The sequence below is a fragment of the Rhineura floridana genome, chromosome 4 (genome assembly GCF_030035675.1).
Source record: "Rhineura floridana isolate rRhiFlo1 chromosome 4, rRhiFlo1.hap2, whole genome shotgun sequence".
In the NCBI taxonomy this organism is placed as follows: Eukaryota; Metazoa; Chordata; class Lepidosauria; order Squamata; family Rhineuridae; genus Rhineura; species Rhineura floridana.
In genome coordinates, this window is record NC_084483.1 from 202,401,293 (window position 1) to 202,424,192 (window position 22,900).

Here is a 22,900-nt window from a genome sequence, read left to right on the forward strand (position 1 = left end):
CCTCCTCCGTGCCTGAGGACTGGAAAGTGGCAAATGTAACGCCAATCTTCAAAAAGGGATCCAGAGGGGATCCTGGAAATTACAGGACAGTTAGCTTAACTTCTGTCCCTGGAAAACTGGTAGAAAGTATGATTAAAGCTAGATTAACTAAGCACATAGAAGAACAAGCCTTGCTGAAGCAGAGCCAGCATGGCTTCTGCAAGGGAAAGTCCTGTCTCAGTAACCTATTAGAATTCTTTGAGAGTGTCAACAAGCATATAGATAGAGGTGATCCAGTGGACATAGTGTACTTAGACTTTCAAAAAGCGTTTGACAAGGTACCTCACCAAAGGCTTCTGAGGAAGCTTAGCAGTCATGGAATAAGAGGAGAGGTCCTCTTGTGGATAAGAAATTGGTTAAGAAGCAGAAAGCAGAGAGTAGGAATAAACGGACAGTTCTCCCAATGGAGGGCTGTAGAAAGTGGAGTCCCTCAAGGATCGGTATTGGGACCTGTACTTTTCAACTTGTTCATTAATGACCTAGAATTAGGAGTGAGCAGTGAAGTGGCCAAGTTTGCTGATGACACTAAATTGTTCAGGGTTGTTAAAACAAAAAGGGATTGCGAAGAGCTCCAAAAAGACCTCTCCAAACTGAGTGAATGGGCAGAAAAATGGCAAATGCAATTCAATATAAACAAGTGTAAAATTATGCATATTGGAGCAAAAAAATTTCACATATACGCTCATGGGGTCTGAACTGGCGGTGACCGACCAGGAGAGAGACCTCGGGGTTGTAGTGGACAGCACGATGAAAATGTCGACCCAGTGTGCGGCAGCTGTGAAAAAGGTAAATTCCATGCTAGCGATAATTAGGAAAGGTACTGAAAATAAAACAGCCGATATCATAATGCCGTTGTATAAATCTATGGTGCGGCCGCATTTGGAATACTGTATACAGTTCTGGTCCCCTCATCTCAGAAAGGATATTATAGAATTGGAAAAGGTTCAGAAGAGGGCAACCAGAATGATCAAGGGGATGGAGCGACTCCCTTACGAGGAAAGGTTGCAGCATTTGGGGCTTTTTAGTTTAGAGAAAAGGCGGGTCAGAGGAGACATGATAGAAGTGTATAAAATTATGCATGGCATTGAGAAAGTGGATAGAGAAAAGTTCTTCTCCCTCTCTCATAATACTAGAACTCGTGGACATTCAAAGAAGCTGAATGTTGGAAGATTCAGGACAGACAAAAGGAAGTACTTCTTTACTCAGCGCATAGTTCAACTATGGAATTTGCTGCCACAAGATGCAGTAATGGCCACCAGCTTGGACGGCTTTAAAAGAAGATTAGACAAATTCATGGAGGACAGGGCTATCAATGGCTACTAGCCATGATGGCTGTGCTCTGCCACCCTAGTCAGAGGCAGCATGCTTCTGAAAATCAGTTGCCGGAAGCCTCAGGAGGGGAGAGTGTTCTTGCACTCGGGTCCTGCTTGCAGGCTGCCCCCAGGCACCTGGTTGGCCACTGTGAGAACAGGATGCTGGACTAGATGGGCCACTGGCCTGATCCAGCAGGCTCTTCTTATGTTCTTATATTCTTATGAGACCCCTATTCTCCTCACTGACCTACAATTCCCAGAATGCTTTAACATTCAAAACCCTCTTTTTAGGGAATTCTTGGAAATAACATGCAGAATTATAGAAAACTGTATTGCACAAATGTATACATTACTCAAAGCTGCATAAAATGTGTTAATTAGGATAAATTCACACAGAAATGCTGAACAATATTCATGAGGATTTAAAAAAAAATCTGCGGAATTGTGGGGAAGTGAATTTAAGATTTAAAAAAAGTAGAAACTGAGAGAACTGAAATGAACAGATTCTTCCAACGCTAGCCAGGACTGGAACTACCATTAGGTAGAGTGACATGGCACACGCCAAGAATAGGAAGGAATGATTCATTGTAGGGAGAAAGTTATTTGAGACCCAAGACCTTGCATTTCGTAAGCTCATGGGTAGTCAATCTGATGCTCTGCAGAAGTTATGGATTACCACTTTCATAAATCCCAGCCAACATGGGCAACCTTCAGGGATGATGGGAGACATAGTCCAACCAGGGTTGATTACAATATATTTCATTTTTACAATTATCTGATGATCATTTTCTTTTATATTTTTGTACTTGATGGCTTGGATCCCTTGATCCCCTTGTATGAAGCAGTCATTCCTGCTCACGTCCAGGGAGGGCTTGAGATTTTCCCCAGCTCTCACTTCACCTATATTTATAGACTTGCAGGCTTTGAGCATTCATCGAGAATGATGTTCCCTTGGAAAGGTGAACAGGGAAGTGTGATGATAAGACTAGAATTGTGCCATTCAGTTTTATAGACCTGATTTCTTATCTGCAGTTTGAGATATTTTTATATTTGGATGCTTTTCCTGCTTTATGCCCACTCATTTTCAGAGCATTTTCCACGTTGTAAAGAACACATTGTTTTAATATCTGTGAGCATTTGTACTACTCTAAGTGGAACACACAGTCTTTGAATTGCCAGTGCAAAGACCCCACTCCCTTACCCATCAACTTTCCCCTAAGATGTATAAATAATGTGTGCATTCAGTTCTCTTGCTACCATACAAGATTCTGGTGGACCCAACACTCAGAGAGGGGGAAAGTTTCATTGCAGAAGCATACATTCTTGCTCTCATGAAATGAGTGTGCTGGATAATGTCCGTTGTCTTTAGAGATTGAATCCCCCCCTCGAGTATAAATGGGAAATGCTTAGTGCTGTTGATAGTTTCATCCTATTTGATAAAATATCCTCAAGATCCAGAAACTCTGTACTTAAGAAATATTGGGATAGATGCTCTCTGGGATGATGACAGCTTCTATTCCATCATCACCACTGCTGACTTAGAATGGCCAGGGTTGATTGCCATATATTTCACTTTTTTTAGATCTCTGATCATCATGATCTTTTAGCGTTTTGCACTTCATGGCTTGGATCCCTTGATCCCCTTGGATGAGGCAAAGGCATTCCCACTTATGTCCAGGGAGGGCTTGAGATTTTCCCCAGCTCCCTCGTCACCTCTCTTTATTGCCTTGCAGGCTTTGAGCATTCATCAAGAATGAAGTTGCCTTGGGAAGGAGAATAGGGAAGTGCTATTTTAAGACTAGAACTGTACCATTTGTTTTTGTAGATCTGATTTCTCAACTGCAATCTGAGATATTTTTAGCTTTGAGTGCTTTCCCTGCTCTACGCAAACTAATTTTCAGAGCATTGTCCCCATTGTAAAGAGCACATTGTTCTAAGAGCTGTGAGCATTTGTACTACTTTAAGTGGAACAATCTTTCAATTGCCAATAGGTTTCCTGCAAAGACCCCTCCCCCTTATCCACCAGCATTTCTCTAAGATGTATAAATAACGGATGCATCCAGTTCTGTTGCAACCATATCTTTGCGTGGAAACGACACTCTGGTGGACCCAACACTCAGCCATGAAGACTTCCTTCCCTCTTTTCTTTTTCATACTGTTGAGTTTCTCAGGTGAGATACACAGGGCCACCCAGCAACAGAACCTATGTGTCAATCAGTTTAAGCCATTTCTATTGACCATCTTGGGGATCTTGCCTAACTATGCCCAGGCATGCTGGGAATATTCCCTAGCTGTGCAATATCAGATGCCCAGAATTAGAGCCCACCTCTTATCTTTCAGTTAGAGGGAAATGTAATGGGTTGCCTTGACTGAACGGGAAATGTTTAGAGATGTTGTTGATCTCTTCCTATTGACTGGTCATATTGATTTATTGATAATATGTCTGCAGAATTATCCCCTGTGCTGAGTCAGACCTGTGAAGGCAGATGCAAGTTAAGTTGTCCACATGGGGAATATGTGGCTTCAAGAGAAAGATGCCACCATCCTGACTATGTTTACTGTTGTAAAGGGAAAGGTAACATTCTTCAATTTTCTTATGGGCCACAAAGGCCATGATTTACCAGTGGAATGTGTTGGCTAGGTGCCCAGTGGTGGGATGGTGCAGGTAGTATGAAGACCAATGAGAGACTGAATGAATGGTTTACAAAGTATCTTGAATTTTCAGTCCATGAACGAAATGAACAAAGAGGGCTCCCTGAGTATAATTTTTTTGGAAAGAGCAGCCCTTGGTACCTTTTCGGAATTGGGCACATGGTCTTGTATCCAATGTTGCACTAAGTGACTCTTTCCATTAGCACAAGGATTCATGCTGATGCAATGGAATTGTCCCACTCTTGCATCCAAATCTGTTCTGGGGATTCCCCCAACTCTCCTGGTCAGATTTGGGGGGGGCACAGGGTGATCATGGGGGGAAAAAGGGGGAAAGTTTCATTGCAGAAGCATACATTCTTGCTCTCATGAAATGAGTGTGCTGGATAATGTCCGTTGTCTTTAGAGATTGAATCCCCCCCTCGAGTATAAATGGGAAATGCTTAGTGCTGTTGACAGTTTCATCCTATTTGATAAAATATCCTCAAGATCCAGAAACTCTGTCCTTAAGAAATATTGGGATAGATGCTCTCTGGGATGATGACGGCTTCTATTCCATCATCACCACTGCTGACTTAGAATGGCCAGGGTTGATTGCCATATATTTCACTTTTTTTAGATCTCTGATCATCATGATCTTTTAGTGTTTTGCACTTCATGGCTTGGATCCCTTGATCTCCTTGGATGAGGCAAAGGCATTCCCACTTATGTCCAGGGAGGGCTTGAGATTTTCCCCAGCTCCCTCGTCATCTCTCTTTATTGCCTTGCAGGCTTTGAGCATTCATCAAGAATGAAGTTGCCTTGGGAAGGAGAATAGGGAAGTGCTATTTTAAGACTAGAACTGTACCATTTGTTTTTGTAGATCTGATTTCTCAACTGCAATCTGAGATATTTTTAGCTTTGAGTGCTTTCCCTGCTCTACGCACACTAATTTTCAGAGCATTGTCCCCATTGTAAAGAGCACATTGTTCTAAGAGCTGTGAGCATTTGTACTACTTTAAGTGGAACAATCTTTCAGTTGCCAATAGGTTTCCTGCAAAGACCCCTCCCCCTTATCCACCAGCATTTCTCTAAGATGTATAAATAACGGATGCATTCAGTTCTGTTGCAACCATATCTTTGCGTGGAAACGACACTCTGGTGGACCCAACACTCAGCCATGAAGACTTCCTTCCCTCTTTTCTTTTTCATACTGTTGAGTTTCTCAGGTGAGATGCACAGGGCCACCCAGCAACAGAACCTATGTGTCAATCAGTTTAAGCCATTTCTATTGACCATCTTGGGGATCTTGCCTAACTATGCCCAGGCATGCTGGGAATATTCCCTAGCTGTGCAATATCAGATGCCCAGAATTAGAGCCCACCTCTTATCTTTCAGTTAGAGGGAAATGTAATGGGTTGCCTTGACTGAACGGGAAATGTTTAGAGATGTTGTTGATCTCTTCCTATTGACTGGTCATATTGATTTATTGATAATATGTCTGCAGAATTATCCCCTGTGCTGAGTCAGACCTGTGAAGGCAGATGCAAGTTAAGTTGTCCACATGGGGAATATGTGGCTTCAAGAGAAAGATGCCACCATCCTGACCATGTTTACTGTTGTAAAGGGAAAGGTAACATTCTTCAATTTTCTTATGGGCCACAAAGGCCATGATTTACCAGTGGAATGTGTTGGCTAGGTGCCCAGTGGTGGGATGGTGCAGGTAGTATGAAGACCAATGAGAGACTGAATGAATGGTTTACAAAGTATCTTGAATTTTCAGTCCATGAACGAAATGAACAAAGAGGGCTCCCTGAGTATAATTTTTTTGGAAAGAGCAGCCCTTGGTACCTTTTCGGAATTGGGCACATGGTCTTGTATCCAATGTTGCACTAAGTGACTCTTTCCATTAGCACAAGGATTCATGCTGATGCAATGGAATTGTCCCACTCTTGCATCCAAATCTGTTCTGGGGATTCCCCCAACTCTCCTGGTCAGATTTGGGGGGGGGCACAGGGTGATCATGGGGGGGGGAAAGGGGGAAAGTTTCATTGCAGAAGCATACACTCTTGCTCTCATGAAATGAGTGTGCTGGATAATGTCCGTTGTCTTCAGAGATTGAATCCCCCCCTCAAGTATAAATGGGAAATGCTTAGTGCTGTTGACAGTTTCATCCTATTTGATAAAATATCCTCAAGATCCAGAAACTCTGTCCTTAAGAAATATTGGGATAGATGCTCTCTGGGATGATGACGGCTTCTATTCCATCATCACCACTGCTGACTTAGAATGGCCAGGGTTGATTGCCATATATTTCACTTTTTTTAGATCTCTGATCATCATGATCTTTTAGTGTTTTGCACTTCATGGCTTGGATCCCTTGATCTCCTTGGATGAGGCAAAGGCATTCCCACTTATGTCCAGGGAGGGCTTGAGATTTTCCCCAGCTCCCTCGTCACCTCTCTTTATTGCCTTGCAGGCTTTGAGCATTCATCAAGAATGAAGTTGCCTTGGGAAGAAGAATAGGGAAGTGCTATTTTAAGACTAGAACTGTACCATTTGTTTTTGTAGATCTGATTTCTCAACTGCATTTTGAGATATTTTTAGCTTTGAGTGCTTTCCCTGCTCTACGCAAACTAATTTTCAGAGCATTGTCCCCATTGTAAAGAGCACATTGTTCTAAGAGCTGTGAGCATTTGTACTACTTTAAGTGGAACAATCTTTCAATTGCCAATAGGTTTCCTGCAAAGACCCCTCCCCCTTATCCACCAGCATTTCTCTAAGATGTATAAATAACGGATGCATTCAGTTCTGTTGCAACCATATCTTTGCATGGAAACGACACTCTGGTGGACCCAACACTCAGCCATGAAGACTTCCTTCCCTCTTTTCTTTTTCATACTGTTGAGTTTCTCAGGTGAGATGCACAGGGCCACCCAGCAACAGAACCTATGTGTCAATCAGTTTAAGCCATTTCTATTGACCATCTTGGGGATCTTGCCTAACTATGCCCAGGCATGCTGGGAATATTCCCTAGCTGTGCAATATCAGATGCCCAGAATTAGAGCCCACCTCTTATCTTTCAGTTAGAGGGAAATGTAATGGGTTGCCTTGACTGAACGGGAAATGTTTAGAGATGTTGTTGATCTCTTCCTATTGACTGGTCATATTGATTTATTGATAATATGTCTGCAGAATTATCCCCTCTGCTGAGTCAGACCTGTGAAGGCAGATGCAAGTTAAGTTGTCCACATGGGGAATATGTGGCTTCAAGAGAAAGATGCCACCATCCTGACTATGTTTACTGTTGTAAAGGGAAAGGTAACATTCTTCAATTTTCTTATGGGCCACAAAGGCCATGATTTACCGGTGGAATGTGTTGGCTAGGTGCCCAGTGGTGGGATGGTGCAGGTAGTGTGAAGAGCAATGAGAGACTGATGTGTGGTTTACAAAGTATCTTGAATTTTCAGTCCATGAACGAAATGAACAAAGAAGGCTCCCTGAGTATAATTTTTTTGGAAAGAGCAGCCCTTGGTACCTTTTCGGAATTGGGCACATGGTCTTGTATCCAATGTTGCACTAAGTGACTCTTTCCATTAGCACAAGGATTCATGCTGATGCAATGGAATTGTCCCACTGTTGCATCCAAATCTGTTCTGGGGATTCCCCCAACTCTCCTGGTCAGATTTGGGGGGGCACAGAGTGATCATGGGGGGAAGAGAGGGGGAAAGTTTCATTGCAGAAGCATACATTTTTGCTCTCATGAAATGAGTGTGCTGGATAATGTCCGTTGTCTTTAGAGATTGAATCCCCCCCTCGAGTATAAATGGGAAATGCTTAGTGCTGTTGACAGTTTCATCCTATTTGATAAAATATCCTCAAGATCCAGAAACTCTGTACTTAAGAAATATTGGGATAGATGCTCTCTGGGATGATGACGGCTTCTGTTCCATCATCACCACTGCTGACTTAGAATGGCCAGGGTTGATTGCCATATATTTCACTTTTTTTAGTTTTCTGATCATCATGATCTTTTAGTGTTTTGCACTTCATGGCTTGGATCCCTTGATCTCCTTGGATGAGGCAAAGGCATTCCCACTTATGTCCAGGGAGGGCTTGAGATTTTCCCCAGCTCCCTCGTCACCTCTCTTTATTGCCTTGCAGGCTTTGAGCATTCATCAAGAATGAAGTTGCCTTGGGAAGGAGAATAGGGAAGTGCTATTTTAAGACTAGAACTGTACCATTTGTTTTTGTAGATCTGATTTCTCAACTGCATTTTGAGATATTTTTAGCTTTGAGTGCTTTCCCTGCTCTACGCAAACTAATTTTCAGAGCATTGTCCCCATTGTAAAGAGCACATTGTTCTAAGAGCTGTGAGCATTTGTACTACTTTAAGTGGAACAATCTTTCAATTGCCAATAGGTTTCCTGCAAAGACCCCTCCCCCTTATCCACCAGCATTTCTCTAAGATGTATAAATAACGGATGCATTCAGTTCTGTTGCAACCATATCTTTGCATGGAAACGACACTCTGGTGGACCCAACACTCAGCCATGAAGACTTCCTTCCCTCTTTTCTTTTTCATACTGTTGAGTTTCTCAGGTGAGATGCACAGGGCCACCCAGCAACAGAACCTATGTGTCAATCAGTTTAAGCCATTTCTATTGACCATCTTGGGGATCTTGCCTAACTATGCCCAGGCATGCTGGGAATATTCCCTAGCTGTGCAATATCAGATGCCCAGAATTAGAGCCCACCTCTTATCTTTCAGTTAGAGGGAAATGTAATGGGTTGCCTTGACTGAACGGGAAATGTTTAGAGATGTTGTTGATCTCTTCCTATTGACTGGTCATATTGATTTATTGATAATATGTCTGCAGAATTATCCCCTGTGCTGAGTCAGACCTGTGAAGGCAGATGCAAGTTAAGTTGTCCACATGGGGAATATGTGGCTTCAAGAGAAAGATGCCACCATCCTGACTATGTTTACTGTTGTAAAGGGAAAGGTAACATTCTTCAATTTTCTTATGGGCCACAAAGGCCATGATTTACCAGTGGAATGTGTTGGCTAGGTGCCCAGTGGTGGGATGGTGCAGGTAGTGTGAAGAGCAATGAGAGACTGATGTGTGGTTTACAAAGTATCTTGAATTTTCAGTCCATGAACGAAATGAACAAAGAAGGCTCCCTGAGTATAATTTTTTTGGAAAGAGCAGCCCTTGGTACCTTTTCGGAATTGGGCACATGGTCTTGTATCCAATGTTGCACTAAGTGACTCTTTCCATTAGCACAAGGATTCATGCTGATGCAATGGAATTGTCCCACTGTTGCATCCAAATCTGTTCTGGGGATTCCCCCAACTCTCCTGGTCAGATTTGGGGGGGCACAGAGTGATCATGGGGGGAAGAGAGGGGGAAAGTTTCATTGCAGAAGCATACATTTTTGCTCTCATGAAATGAGTGTGCTGGATAATGTCCGTTGTCTTTAGAGATTGAATCCCCCCCTCGAGTATAAATGGGAAATGCTTAGTGCTGTTGACAGTTTCATCCTATTTGATAAAATATCCTCAAGATCCAGAAACTCTGTACTTAAGAAATATTGGGATAGATGCTCTCTGGGATGATGACGGCTTCTGTTCCATCATCACCACTGCTGACTTAGAATGGCCAGGGTTGATTGCCATATATTTCACTTTTTTTAGTTTTCTGATCATCATGATCTTTTAGTGTTTTGCACTTCATGGCTTGGATCCCTTGATCTCCTTGGATGAGGCAAAGGCATTCCCACTTATGTCCAGGGAGGGCTTGAGATTTTCCCCAGCTCCCTCGTCACCTCTCTTTATTGCCTTGCAGGCTTTGAGCATTCATGAAGAATGAAGTTGCCTTGGGAAGGAGAATAGGGAAGTGCTATTTTAAGACTAGAACTGTACCATTTGTTTTTGTAGATCTGATTTCTCAACTGCAATTTGAGATATTTTTAGCTTTGAGTGCTTTCCCTGCTCTACGCAAACTAATTTTCAGAGCATTGTCCCCATTGTAAAGAGCACATTGTTCTAAGAGCTGTGAGCATTTGTACTACTTTAAGTGGAACAATCTTTCAATTGCCAATAGGTTTCCTGCAAAGACCCCTCCCCCTTATCCACCAGCATTTCTCTAAGATGTATAAATAACGGATGCATTCAGTTCTGTTGCAACCATATCTTTGCGTGGAAACGACACTCTGGTGGACCCAACACTCAGCCATGAAGACTTCCTTCCCTCTTTTCTTTTTCATACTGTTGAGTTTCTCAGGTGAGATGCACAGGGCCACCCAGCAACAGAACCTATGTGTCAATCAGTTTAAGCCATTTCTATTGACCATCTTGGGGATCTTGCCTAACTATGCCCAGGCATGCTGGGAATATTCCCTAGCTGTGCAATATCAGATGCCCAGAATTAGAGCCCACCTCTTATCTTTCAGTTAGAGGGAAATGTAATGGGTTGCCTTGACTGAACGGGAAATGTTTAGAGATGTTGTTGATCTCTTCCTATTGACTGGTCATATTGATTTATTGATAATATGTCTGCAGAATTATCCCCTGTGCTGAGTCAGACCTGTGAAGGCAGATGCAAGTTAAGTTGTCCACATGGGGAATATGTGGCTTCAAGAGAAAGATGCCACCATCCTGACTATGTTTACTGTTGTAAAGGGAAAGGTAACATTCTTCAATTTTCTTATGGGCCACAAAGGCCATGATTTACCGGTGGAATGTGTTGGCTAGGTGCCCAGTGGTGGGATGGTGCAGGTAGTGTGAAGACCAATGAGAGACTGAATGAATGGTTTACAAAGTATCTTGAATTTTCAGTCCATGAATGAAATGAACAAAGAGGGCTCCCTGAGTGTTACTGAATATTATTGCTCTTGACAATCTCTTCTGATTTGAGGAGACATATTTTTGTTTTTGCTAAAATATCCTCAAGATCCAGCAGCTCTGTACTTTAGGAATATTGAGGGTTGATGTGCACCAAGATGTTTCTGTGGGGAATACGTGTCTTGGTTCATGTAAACCTGTGTATGTGTCTGATGAATATGTGGCTCGAAGTGCATCCAGCTACCTTTCTAACTTTGTTTACTGCTGCAGGTCGACAGGTAACATTCCTTCAGTTATGTGCCAGGAAATTAGTACCATTGAGTATATTTAAATCAATTCTATATATATATATATAAATGTAAGCTCTCATACCATCACAATGTCACATGGCATGATGGTGGGGCAGGGAGTGACACCAAAGATCTGTCCATGGCTGTGGAGGCTGCTGAAGCCATGGAGGCCATAGATTTGGCTGCCACAGAGAGGGAGGCAGAGGCCATGAATTTCACACAGACTGTGAAGGTGAAGACCATGGAGGCCGCAGTGGGTGGGAGGGCTTTGGCCTGGGCCTGAGTGAAAAGGAGGTGGTATCGGTGGACCAACAGCTGAGACAGGTAGGTTGGGATGGGGAGTGTTTGTGCCTGGAGGAGAATGACGATGGAGAGGGTTTGTGTGTTTCTCCATGTGTGTGGATCTGTGTGTGTTCGCAGGGGGTGCCTGGGGTGGGGGGCTCTTGTGACCCTTGGGGATGGAGGGCTTTGGTGACCTCTGGGGGGAAAGGAGGAGGAGGGTATCTTTGGTGAGCTTTCCAGTCAGAAACTCCCTTCCAGGAATACAATAATTTGGCTTTGGAAAAAGAATGTTTAGATTCTCTTTTATTTCCATGATGAATGTAAGAAAGTTCAACTGATCTCTTCTGGGACATTTTTAGCATAAGAGTAGGTGGCGTATTTCATAAGATTGCTACTCTCACTTTTGAAGTGGGGCAAATTTGCTACACACACACCTATTGTCATAAGCCTCAAATGGTTTCTCCTGGGGGAGGGGTTGAAAAGAGACAGGGAAATGTAGGGCATTACAGCCCCATTGAGTAGGGACAGGACTCGGCTTCTTCAACCAGCTCCACTCCCAAACCCTGCTCCCCCTTCTTTGAAGTGTTTCCCCCCCTCCAGAGCTTGGAAAAGTTACTTTTTTGAACTACAACTCCCATCAGCCCATTCCAGTGGCCATGTTGGCTGGGGCTGATGGGAGTTGTAGTTTAAAAAAGTAACTTTTCCAAGCTCTGCTTGCCTCCATCTGAGACTAGTCCTCCCCAGCTGGCTAGGGCCTAAGCTTGCCACAGCTGCACAAGCCAGCCCCTTCCTTGTCCGCAACTGCCAGCTGGGGGGCCACTGGGCTCCTTGGGACTATGCAGCTTGCCCACAGCTGCACAGGTGGCAGGGCACATAACCCCTGAGCCACTCACTGTGGGGTGATCTTTAGCTGGCCCTTTACACCCAGGAGACACGAGTGGGGATTTGAACTCACAGACTCTGGACTCCCAGCAAGGCTCTCCTCCCCACTGTGCTATACCACCTTTTACCTACCATAATATTCAAGTGAATGGCATATTGAAATATAGGCCACATGTGTTTAAATGGACTTATAGTTATGTGTAAATCTTCCTCAGATTTAAAGAGCCACATGGTTATGAGCCCAATCTATGAATTCTAGGTAGCCGTCTTGGAGGGGTTTGGGGGTGAAGAGACTACAGCTCATACCTTGAACCCTTTATTATTATGAAAATGGAAACATAAAAAAATAATAATCTTCATAACATCAAAATCATCCTATTTTTAAAATCAGTCTATATAGCTTGAAATATATATAACTGAAATTTCCAGCAGCAACAACAATACAGGCCTGATTTATATTAATGAAAGTAATATATACAATTTAATATTATCTTACTATTTCATATTCCAGTGATGTATAAACAAACTCCACTTTTCAATAAACCTGTCTGATTGGTGTCCTTTTGTAAATCTATTATAATATTAAAGTTTTATTAGAAATGTCACTTCCAAACTCACTCATCCCAGAATGGTTGTCAAAGATTTCCAAGATGGCAACTATAAGCAGAGCTTGGAAAAGTTACTTTTTTTAAACTACAACTCCCATCAGCCCCAATCAGCATGGCCACTGGATTGGGCTAATGGGAGTTGTAGTTCAAAAAAGTAACTTTTCCAAGCTCTGCCCCCCTCCTCCTTGTACAGTATGTACAACCGACCTGCCAGGACCCTTATAATTTGCTTAATTTTCTTTGCAGGTTCTCTAATTCTTTTATTATTATTATTATTATTATTATTATTATTATTATTATTATTATTATTATTATTATTATTATTATTATTATTATTATTATTATTATCCCTCCCAGATTAAATGCAACTATTTATTTTGCCTCTCAAGTCTTATTTATGGGTGTGGCAATGTATTGATCACGTCCTCCTCCTCCTCTGTTCAGTAGGGAAAATTTTATATCGTTTTATTTATTTATTTATTTATTTATAAATAGTTGATGCAGCCTGATGATGTGGACAAGGTGCTTGCGATGATGCAGCCAGCAACGTGTCCTCTCGACCCTTGCCCTTCTGGGCTTATTAAAGCTTGCTGAGGGGGTCTGACCGAGTGGATCCAGGATGTGGTCAACGCATCATTGCGGGAGGGAGTGGTTCCAGCCACCTTGAAAGAGGCGGTGATTCGGCCACTCCTGAAAAGGCCCACCCTGGACCCATTGGTTTGTGATAACTACCGACCAGTTGCAAATGCTCCCTTTTTATGGAAGGTGATTGAGAGGGTTGTGGCGCAGCAATTGCAAGTATTCTTGGATGAATCAGATTATCTTGACCCATCCCAGTCTGGGTTCAGGCCTGATTATGGGACTGAATCGGGCTTGGTTGCCCTGATGAATAACCTTTATTGGGAGAAGGACAGGGGGAGTGCGACCCTATTACTCTTACTTGATCTCTCAGCAGCTTTTCATACCATTGACCATGGTATCCTTCTGGGCCGACTTGGTGAGATGGGTATTGGAGGCACTGTTTTACAGTGGTTCCGATCCTATCTCCAGGGTCGTTCTCAGATAATAGCATTGGGTGATGTCTTTCAGCCCCCTGGCAGTTGTGCTGTAGGATGCCGCAGGGCACCATCTTGTCCTCCATGCTGTTTAACATCTATATGAAGCCCTTGGGAGTGGTCATCAGGAGATTTGGGGTGAGGTGTCAGCAGTATGCTGATGATACCCAGCTCTATTTCTCCATAACATCTGAATCAGGAGAGGCCATGCAAGCCCTGGACCGCTGCCTGGACTCGGTGGTGGGCTTGATGAGGGCCAATAAACTGAGTCTGAATCCTAGCAAGACGGAGGCACTGTGGGTTGGTGGTTCCCGAGTTCGGATAATTGGTCAGACCTTCTTATTCCTTATATACCCAGCTGATCACTGCGCTCTGCAGGTGAGGGCCTCCTGCAGATATCAGCAGATATCAGCAGTTCATTCTGTACAATATAGGAAATGGACCTTTAGTGTGGCAGCACCTACCCTGTGGAATTCCTTCCCTTTGAATATTAGGTAGGCGCCATCTCTGCTATCTTTTCAGCGCCTTTGAAGACTTCCCTTTTTCAACAAGCCTTTTAAGTTGAGAACTATCCCAGTCTGTGTCTGTGTCAGAATTGCTTAATATGTTTTTTAATAATGTTCTTAAACTTTTTTAAAAAAGTTTTTAAAATGTTTTTATTTATTTATTTATTTATGTATTAGTTGCCCATCTGGCTGGCTGTCCAGCCACTCTGGGCAACATACAACATAGGTATATAATACCTAGACATTGAAAATCTAAAAACAATGAAGATAAAATCTAGCCCACCCCAAAAGCCTCCCTGAAGAGCCAGGAATTCAAGGCCCGGCGGAAACTCATCATAGAAGGGGCATGGCGGAGATCACTTGGGAGGGAGTTCCACAGGGTGGGGGCCACAGTTGAAAAAGCCCTCTCTCTAGTCCTCACCAGTTTGGCTGTTTTGACTGATGCGATGGAGAGAAGGTCTTTTGAGGCTGATCTTGTTGGGCGGCATAGCTGATGATGCTGGAGGTGCTCCTTTAGACAGACTGGGCCAAAACCAACACCTTGAATTGGGCCCGGTAAGCAAGTGGTAACCAGTGCAGCTCTTTAAGCACTGGAGTGATATGATCTCACCAACGGCTGCCTTTAATCAGGCGCGCCGCCGTGTTCTGCACCAGTTGCAGCTTCCAGACCGTTTTCAAGGGTAGCCCCACATAGAGCGTATTACAGTAGTCTAGGCGAGAGGAGACCTGGGTATGTACTACCGATGGGAGCAGATGATTGGGAAGGTAGGAGCGTAGCCTCCGTATCAGATGGAGTTGATACAGCGCTGCCTGGCTCACAGCAGAAACTTGAGCTTCCATGGACAGTTGGGAGTCAAGAATGACCCCGAGGCTACAGACCTGGTCTTTTAGGGGTGATTGTACCCCATTCAGCACCAGGTCCAAATCCCCTAACTTTCCCTTGTCTCCCACGAACAGTACCTCGCTGTTTTGTCTATATGTATTTTAAGATTTGTTTTTATGATGTTTTAAAGTGTTTTTAGTGCCTTGTTTGCCGCCCTGGGCTCCTGCTGGGAGGAAGGGTGGGATACAAATTAATTAATAATTAAATAAATAATTAAATAATTGATTGATTAATTAATTGATTGATTGATTGATTAAATAATTGATTAATTAAATAATTAAATAATAATAATAATAATTTATTTATTTATCTGTCTGTCTAGCTGTCTAGCTGTCACCTACCGTTAATGAAATTTTCCCTTAAAGATGGATTGCTTCTTCATTGTCAATGGATGCACTTAATACGTGGACTGGTGATCCAGAAGAACCTTTTGAGCTGTTAGAAACCCTTTGAGAAACCTGATCCCTTATTGCTTATAACAATGCGTGGACATTTTGCTCCTAATGAAACAAACCTGTTGCACAGATGAACTAGGGGACCTTGATTCTGTCTACAAAGTAGAAGGCAGAGCTGTCTCATGTATTTTGTTGCTCTATGGCAGAGACAAAATACTTGCCCCTTTCTTAATGACTACAATAAAGGGAACCCAACCTTCAAGGAATACACACATCACTTAGTGGCATTTCTGTTTGTACCATGCGTTTGATTTCATGAAGGTGGATTTCCACTTCATCCCTGTTTCAGAAGCAATGATCAGGCTTTGAGTGTAATGGTGGTCTAGTTGCTCTTATGTATTTATTTATGTATCACTGAACACTAAAATGAGGATCATTCAGACCATGGTATTCCCAAACTCTGTGTAGGGATGTGAAAGTTGGACACTGAAAAAGGCGAGTAAGAGAAAAATAAACTCATTTGAAATGTGATGTTGGAGGAGAGCTTTCCACATACCATGGACTGCGAAAAAGACAAATGATTGGGTGTTAGAACAAATTAATCCAGCACTGTCACTAAAGCTAAAATGATGAAACTGAGGTTATCATACTTTGGACACATCATGAGAAGACATGATTCACTAGAAAAGACAATGATGCTGGGGAAAACAGAAGGGAGTAGAAAAAGAGGAAGGCCAAACAAGAGATGGATTGATTCCATCAAGGAAGCCACAGACCTGAACTTACAAGATCTGAACAGGGTGGTTCATGACAGATGCTCTTGAAGGTCACTGATTCATAGGGTCGCCATAAGTTGTAACTGACTTGAAGGCACATAACAACAACAATATAGTGCTTGTGTGTAAAAAAACCTCTACTCAATTTACAAAAAACATTAAAATTGTAGATAAAAGAGTTAAAAACAAGTAATTAATTTAAAAAACAAAAAACAAATAAAGCAGCAACAGACTAAAAAGATTAAAACACATCAACATCTGTGTGTCTGGATAGACTAACAAACAAGTTTTAAGCAGGTGCCAAAAAAAATACGGCAAAGGCAGCTGCCTGATGTCAGTAGGCTGTTGGCACCACACCCAAAGAAGACTCATGTGAGTCAATGTTGGAATTATGTTATATTCATCAAAGTATAACCAACCTTTTTTGGAGAAACTGCAGATCAAATTCAGCAAATTAACCAAATTGAAACTGCTTGGTCAGTGAGAATTAAAACTCTGTCTGGTATGGAAGGATCCCTCCAGTCCCCTGGGCATGGAAATCAGCCAGTAGCTGTGCCTCCCCAGCCAAAGATGGGGAAGCAATTCCTCCCTCCTTGCTAGATGAGCCTTGGGTGCACACCCAACCTGTGCATCCTGGCTCCTGATGGGCAAGCCAGGTCGCAAAGTCACCCCCTGGTTCCTCCAGGCATAAAGCACAGGCCGTTCATGAAAGAGTACCCTTAGCCCAAGGTTGCCTCAGTATACCTATTGTTTACCCCCACGCCTTCCTCACCTGCACACGCTCCATATCACAGGAGGGGATCAGCAGAATCTTGACCATCTCTGCCCAACAGAAAATGGTCTGACAGACCACACTGCAGGTTCTCCAAAAAGAAAGCATAGCCCTGGACCGAGAGATGAACCTCATTGTCCCAGAACAAGTGGGGGAATCAAAATGTATCTGACCATAGGGTATAAAAGCCCACTCCACAGCCAGGACCATTTTTCTGACCATCCTATTCATCCAGCACCCTGTCAATTCTATTGGGGCGAGCCACACCCTGCCATACCCAGTGCTTAAGTCAATTATATATTATATATAGCGCAGGAAAATTATGCTTAATCCAATGAAAATCGTGGGTCACCCTATGCAGCAGGTCCAGGCCTGGCTGCTGCATAAAATCCTATTTACCTAAATGTACAACTAAAATTTGAGGCACAGGGCCTACCGACATTATTCTACACAAGGTCAGAATCAATTGACAGGATAACATCCCTTGCTTTGCCACCCTCCAAACAGTGGCCCAGGCTGAGCGAAGCAACTGAGTCCCCACTGTAGGCAAAATAGCCCCCCTCCGGACCCAGAAGAGGATAGAATGCCCACACAAGACCACATGGGTCGGGGTTCGGATGTACCTCACACCTGTATGGAGCAAAGGAAACAGTCAGAAAACACAACACATCAAAAATGAGCATAGGCCTCAAACACAACAGATTGCCATCTGCCAATGGCCTGGATATCCTCTGGGGGAAGGCTTACAAGGGTTGCAGCAGTAGCTGCCCTGATCTGGAAGGAATGCAACATATACGCTTCAGGACCTTGATGACAAGCCAGCAAGGCTGTCTGAAGAATGTGCTAAAACTGAAGCTCAGTTAGGGCAGGCCATCAAGGTGTATAAACAAATAATCTTGGCCCACTGGCCTGGAAGAAAGTAAAGCCTTCATGGTTGCAACTGAGCATAAAGGCATTGGGGAATGACCCACAATAGCTCACTTCCCCTTGTCCCTCTGGTCCATTTTCAACCTCCACAATGTGAAATGAAAGGTGGACTCAGCCAGAACACAGGTCCCAACACACATAGCCCTGCACGAGGTGTTGTCCTCGAACTGGCCAACATTTTCCTTGGAAAGCCCCATAGAGGGCAGTCAAAGCCACCACTGCAAACAAGGTAGCATCATATGCAGAGCAGCATGGCCAACTAAACTCAGGCCATATCTGCAAGAGGACATCATGGGTGAAAGGCTTCTGTCTATCAGGTGCAGCTGGGCAGAAATGAGGCCTTCCCTCCAGAATCTTCCATCTCCTAAAATCAGAGGTGAACTCTGGGAGGCCCTCTGCCTGGGATGAAATAACCGATGTGGAAAGTTGAGCAGTGATAGTACTAACCGCCTTGCCCTTAGCTCCCAGATACACCATAAACTGCACAAAGTGACCCACTGAGATGGGCCACTCCTGGGGGGCCCTGCGACATCCATAAGTCCTGAAAATCAGCATAGCAGCACTGGTAGGCCCTCCAAGAACTGAGACCAGTGTAGAAGTGATGGCTGCTCACACCTCTATCTCCCAAAGCTCCATAAACTGGACAGCATCAGGACCAGACTGGGTGCTGCTCCTGGGGCCAACTTCTGGAAACTCTCCACTTGAAATCAAGACAGGGCATTAGCAATGCAGTTCTGCAAGCCCGGAACATACAAAGCAATAAACAAAACATAAAAAAAAAAGCCCACCAGCGCCAGATACATAATCTGAGTCGAATGGGTGGTCTGTCAATTCACAAAGCACAGAGCAGCCTTGTTGTTGCACCAGAACTTCACTGTGCATTTATGCAGGGCAGAAGGCCAAATGTGAACTGCAACAGCAATGCTAAAGAACTCTGGAAATACTCCCTCCAAGCAGCAGTCCACCGTTCAGCACACCACTAATTCCTAAAAATGATGCTGGAGCTCAACCTGCCGATAGCATCTGACCACCTGAAGCTCACCCTACAGTAGAAATTTATCTCTCCAAAAGGAAAGACCATTGAACTCATCCAGGAAGGTGAGCCACACCTGCAGATCCACAGGCATACTAGCAGACCCCTGACAAGTTGAAAATGAGAGCACATTCCCCTCATTGCATCACAAAGGCAGCTCAAATGGCGAGACCACCTTGGAGACAAAGGCCAGGTGACCCATTAACTCTTGCAGCTGCAATAAGGTTTGTTTGCTTGGAAAAGTTACTTATTTGAACTACAATTCCCATCAGCCTCAGCCAGCATGGCCACTGGATTGGCTGACGGGAGTTGTAGTTCAAAAAAGTAACTTTTCCAAGCTCTGGTTTTTTTCAGGCGATGTTGCTTTCTGTAACCTGGCATGCATTGCCACCACCATGCAAGGTTGAAGGCCAAATCACAGCCTGACATGCAGACCACTTCCGAAGGCCTGGATGGGGACACAAACCGAGTCTAGGAAATAGCAAGGGCAGTTGCTCAGCAGCCACTGCCAACCACAGGGGTCCAGAGAAGAGGAAGCAGATTCTGATGGATGCAACAGCCTCACTGGGATGCCGCGCCAGTCCATGATGCAGGCTTCAGCGTTGTACTAACGATGCAGCATACAAACAGCCACCCTCTACTCTGCAGCAACAAGAGGTGAGGGTAGGGTTGCCAGGTTCCTGGCCTGAGACTGATCCTGTATCTTTAGGAGAAGAGAAAGTCAGCCAAGTGCAGGTGTTCTTGCAACCCTGTAACAAGAAAAACCACAAGGGGGAATTCTCCCTTCCCCCTGCAGAACTTTGAAAGATACAAAAGACTTCTTGGAGGGTGGGCCTGGCAACCAAGAGGTCTTCTGTACCTTTAAAAGTTGTGCAGGGGGAAGGGAGAATTCCACCTTGTGGTTTTTCCCATTACAGTGTTGCAAGAACACCTCCACTTGGCTGACTTTCTCTTCTCCTAAAGATATGATCAGTCTCAGGCTGTGAACCTGGCAACGCTAGCGGAGAGGCTAAGGATGGGGTGCAGCTGACTTACAAGCCACACTCAGATCCTTTCCAATTGGCCCTATCATTAGACCAACTGCTTCTTTTACGGAGGGGAGGGGTGGAGGCAAAATCTCCCCCACAAAGAGTGGGAACGATTCTAACACTATCCTGCATGTCAGTCATCAGGAAGCTCCACAGTGCAGGTGCTGCCGCCACACTGAAGGCTCAATTCTTTGCAGGTGTGGAATGAACATTGTCTACCATTTATAAAATGCCAGTTTCACAGATCCGAAGGGCCCAGTGAACACATATAGGGTAAACTGGTCCCAAGGAATTGAGGGCTTTATATATTAATAGTAACACTTTGAATTTAGGTTCGTGTCGATATTAAATATCATTGGAGATAAAACAGTGCCCTGCAACACCTTGTAGCATTCCTACCAGGGACCTGAAAGACACTCTCATAATGCTATTCTTTGGACTCATCCACTTAGGGAGGACCAGAACCACTATAACACACTGATGCCAGTTCCATGGAGTCAGTCCGGGAGCATAAAATGGTGTATAACAATAACAATAATACACAGAGATTGAGAAGCAGGGACAACGTTGCATTTCCCTTGTCTCACTTTTCAGAAGGGTCATCCATTAGTGTGACCAAGGCCAGCTTAGGCTCACAGCCAGGCCTGAACCCAGACTGGAGTGAATCTAGATAATCAGCGGTATCTCAGAATGCCCACAGTTGCCCAGCCACAACCCTTTCTGCAATGTTCCCTAAGAAGGGGGTATTTGCGACTGGTCAGTTGTTAGTCTAAACTAGCCTTTCCCAACTAGTGGGCCACCAGATGTTGTTGGACCACAATTCCCATCTTTCCTGACCACTGGCAATGCTGGCTGAGGCTGATGGGAGTTGTGGTCCAACAACATCTGGTGGCCCACTAGTTGGGAAAGGCTGGTCTAAACCAATGGATCCAGGGCCAGCTCTTTTTAGGAGTGGCCATGCCAACACTTCTTCAAAAGTAATAGGGATCACCCACATACCCAATGAACAGGGAGATGGAGCCACCATCTCCATTTTGTTTGCAATGGAGTTTCAGAGGTGTTCTCTCTTCCACCCAAAGACAGATGTAAAAGGACAGAGGTTCAGCCCAGGGATGGCACTACCATCAGGCAGAGTGACACAATCACCTCAGAAAACACATGCCAAGAGTAGGGAGCAGCAATGCAGTGCTGCAGGAAAGAGTTGTGTGAGCCCCATGACCAGCCCTGCACTCCAGAAGCTAGCCAAAGCAGAGACAACTGGTGCCCTGCAGATGTTGTGTCAGCCAGCATGACCAATGCTGAGGGATGATGGGAGCTGTAGTCCAAAACATCCAGAGAGCACTACATTGGCTACCCCTGAGCTAGCCTCCAGCTCTCTGGGGTGATGATGGCTGCTGTTCCATCATCACCAGTGTTGATTTAGAATGACCAGGGTTGCTTACAACATTTCACGTTTACAATTCCCTGCTGATCATTTTCTTAAATATTTTTGCCCTTCATGGCTTGGATCCTTTGCACCCCTTGTATGCAGCAAAGGCATTCCCGCTCATGTCCGGAGAGGGCTGGGGATGTTCCCCAGCTCTAACTTCACCTCTCTTTATTGCCTTGTAGGTTTTGAGCAATTGTCAGAAATAATGTTGTCTTGGAAAGGAGAACAGGGGCGAGCTATTTCAAGACTAGAACTGTGCCATTCCTTTTCATTTATCTGATTTCTTATCTGCAGGTTGAGATATTTTTATATTTGGGTGCTTTATGAAAACTAATGTTTAGATCATTGTCCCTGTTGTGAAGAACACATTGTTTTAATAGCTGTGAGCATTTGTACTACTCTGAGTGGAACACAGAGTCTTTGATTTGCCAGTGGGTTCCCTGCAAAGACCCCACACTCTTGTCCATCAGCATTCCCCTAAGAAGTATAAATAATGGGTGCATTCAGTTCTCTTTCAACCATATTTTTGACTGGAAACAAGACTCTGGTGGACCCAGCACTCAGCCATGAAGACCTTCTTCCCTCTTTTCTTGTTCATACTCTTGAGTTTCCCAGGTGAGACATACAGGGATACTCAAAAAGAGGATTGTTGCGTCAATCCGTTTTGGCCATTCCTATTGACCAGCTTGGGTATCTTGCCTAACCATGCCCAGAATTAGAGTCCCTTTAAAAAAAAAAAAGTTACAGGGAAATGAAATGAATTGCCTTGACTAAATGGGAAATGTCTAGAGATGTTGTTGATCACTTCCTATTGACTGGCCATATTGATTTATTGGTAATATGTCTGCAGAATTCTCCTCTGCACTGAGAAACTGTCATGGTAGATGCAAGCAGCTGTGCACAGGTGATGAATATGTGGGTTCAACAACATTCTGCCATCATCCTGACTTTCTTTACTGCTGTAAAGGGACAGGTAACATGCTTCAATTTTCTTATGGGCCACAACTGCCATGATCTACCAGTGGAATGTGTTGCAAAGGTGCCCAGTGGTGGGATGATGAAGGTAGTGTGAAGCAGAATGAGAAACTGAATGCATGGTTTATAAAGTCTCTTAAATTTTCAGTTCATGAAAGAAATGGACAAAGAGAGCTGGGTGTACATTTTGGAAACAGCTGCCTTTGGTACCTTTTCGGAATTGGACCTATGT

The 22,900-nt window shown here is 43.9% G+C and overlaps 1 protein-coding gene across 3 annotated transcripts; it reads left to right on the plus strand.

Moving 5' to 3' along the window:
- The first annotated feature begins 3,444 nt into the window (after positions 1–3,444).
- On the plus strand, positions 3,445–16,154 carry LOC133384546 (uncharacterized). 3 transcript variants are annotated; one of them, XR_009762615.1, is made up of 7 exons: positions 3,445–3,523; positions 3,802–3,927; positions 5,488–5,613; positions 7,176–7,301; positions 8,861–8,986; positions 10,088–10,671; positions 15,656–16,154. XR_009762615.1 is itself a non-coding variant. In XM_061626489.1 (7 exons), the coding sequence occupies exons 1-7, from the start codon at positions 3,475–3,477 to the stop codon at positions 15,661–15,663; spliced, it is 687 nt and encodes a 228-aa protein (XP_061482473.1). In that variant the 5' UTR covers positions 3,445–3,474; the 3' UTR covers positions 15,664–16,154. The 3 variants fall into 3 exon arrangements, 2 of the variants coding, with proteins under 2 accessions (XP_061482473.1, XP_061482472.1); XM_061626489.1 differs by having other exon boundaries at positions 10,546–10,671; XM_061626488.1 differs by lacking the exon at positions 15,656–16,154 and having other exon boundaries at positions 10,546–10,800.
- The last annotated feature ends 6,746 nt before the right edge of the window (positions 16,155–22,900 follow it).

Excerpts from the sequence above, each read along its gene's own strand:
- LOC133384546 (XM_061626488.1), top strand. The coding sequence starts at position 3,475 with ATGAAGACTTCCTTCCCTCTTTTCTTTTTCATACTGTTGAGTTTCTCA. Across the intron at positions 3,524-3,801 it reads CATACTGTTGAGTTTCTCAG|AATTATCCCCTGTGCTGAGT; the intron begins GTGAGATACACA and ends ATATGTCTGCAG. Across the intron at positions 7,302-8,860 it reads TTACTGTTGTAAAGGGAAAG|AATTATCCCCTGTGCTGAGT; the intron begins GTAACATTCTTC and ends ATATGTCTGCAG.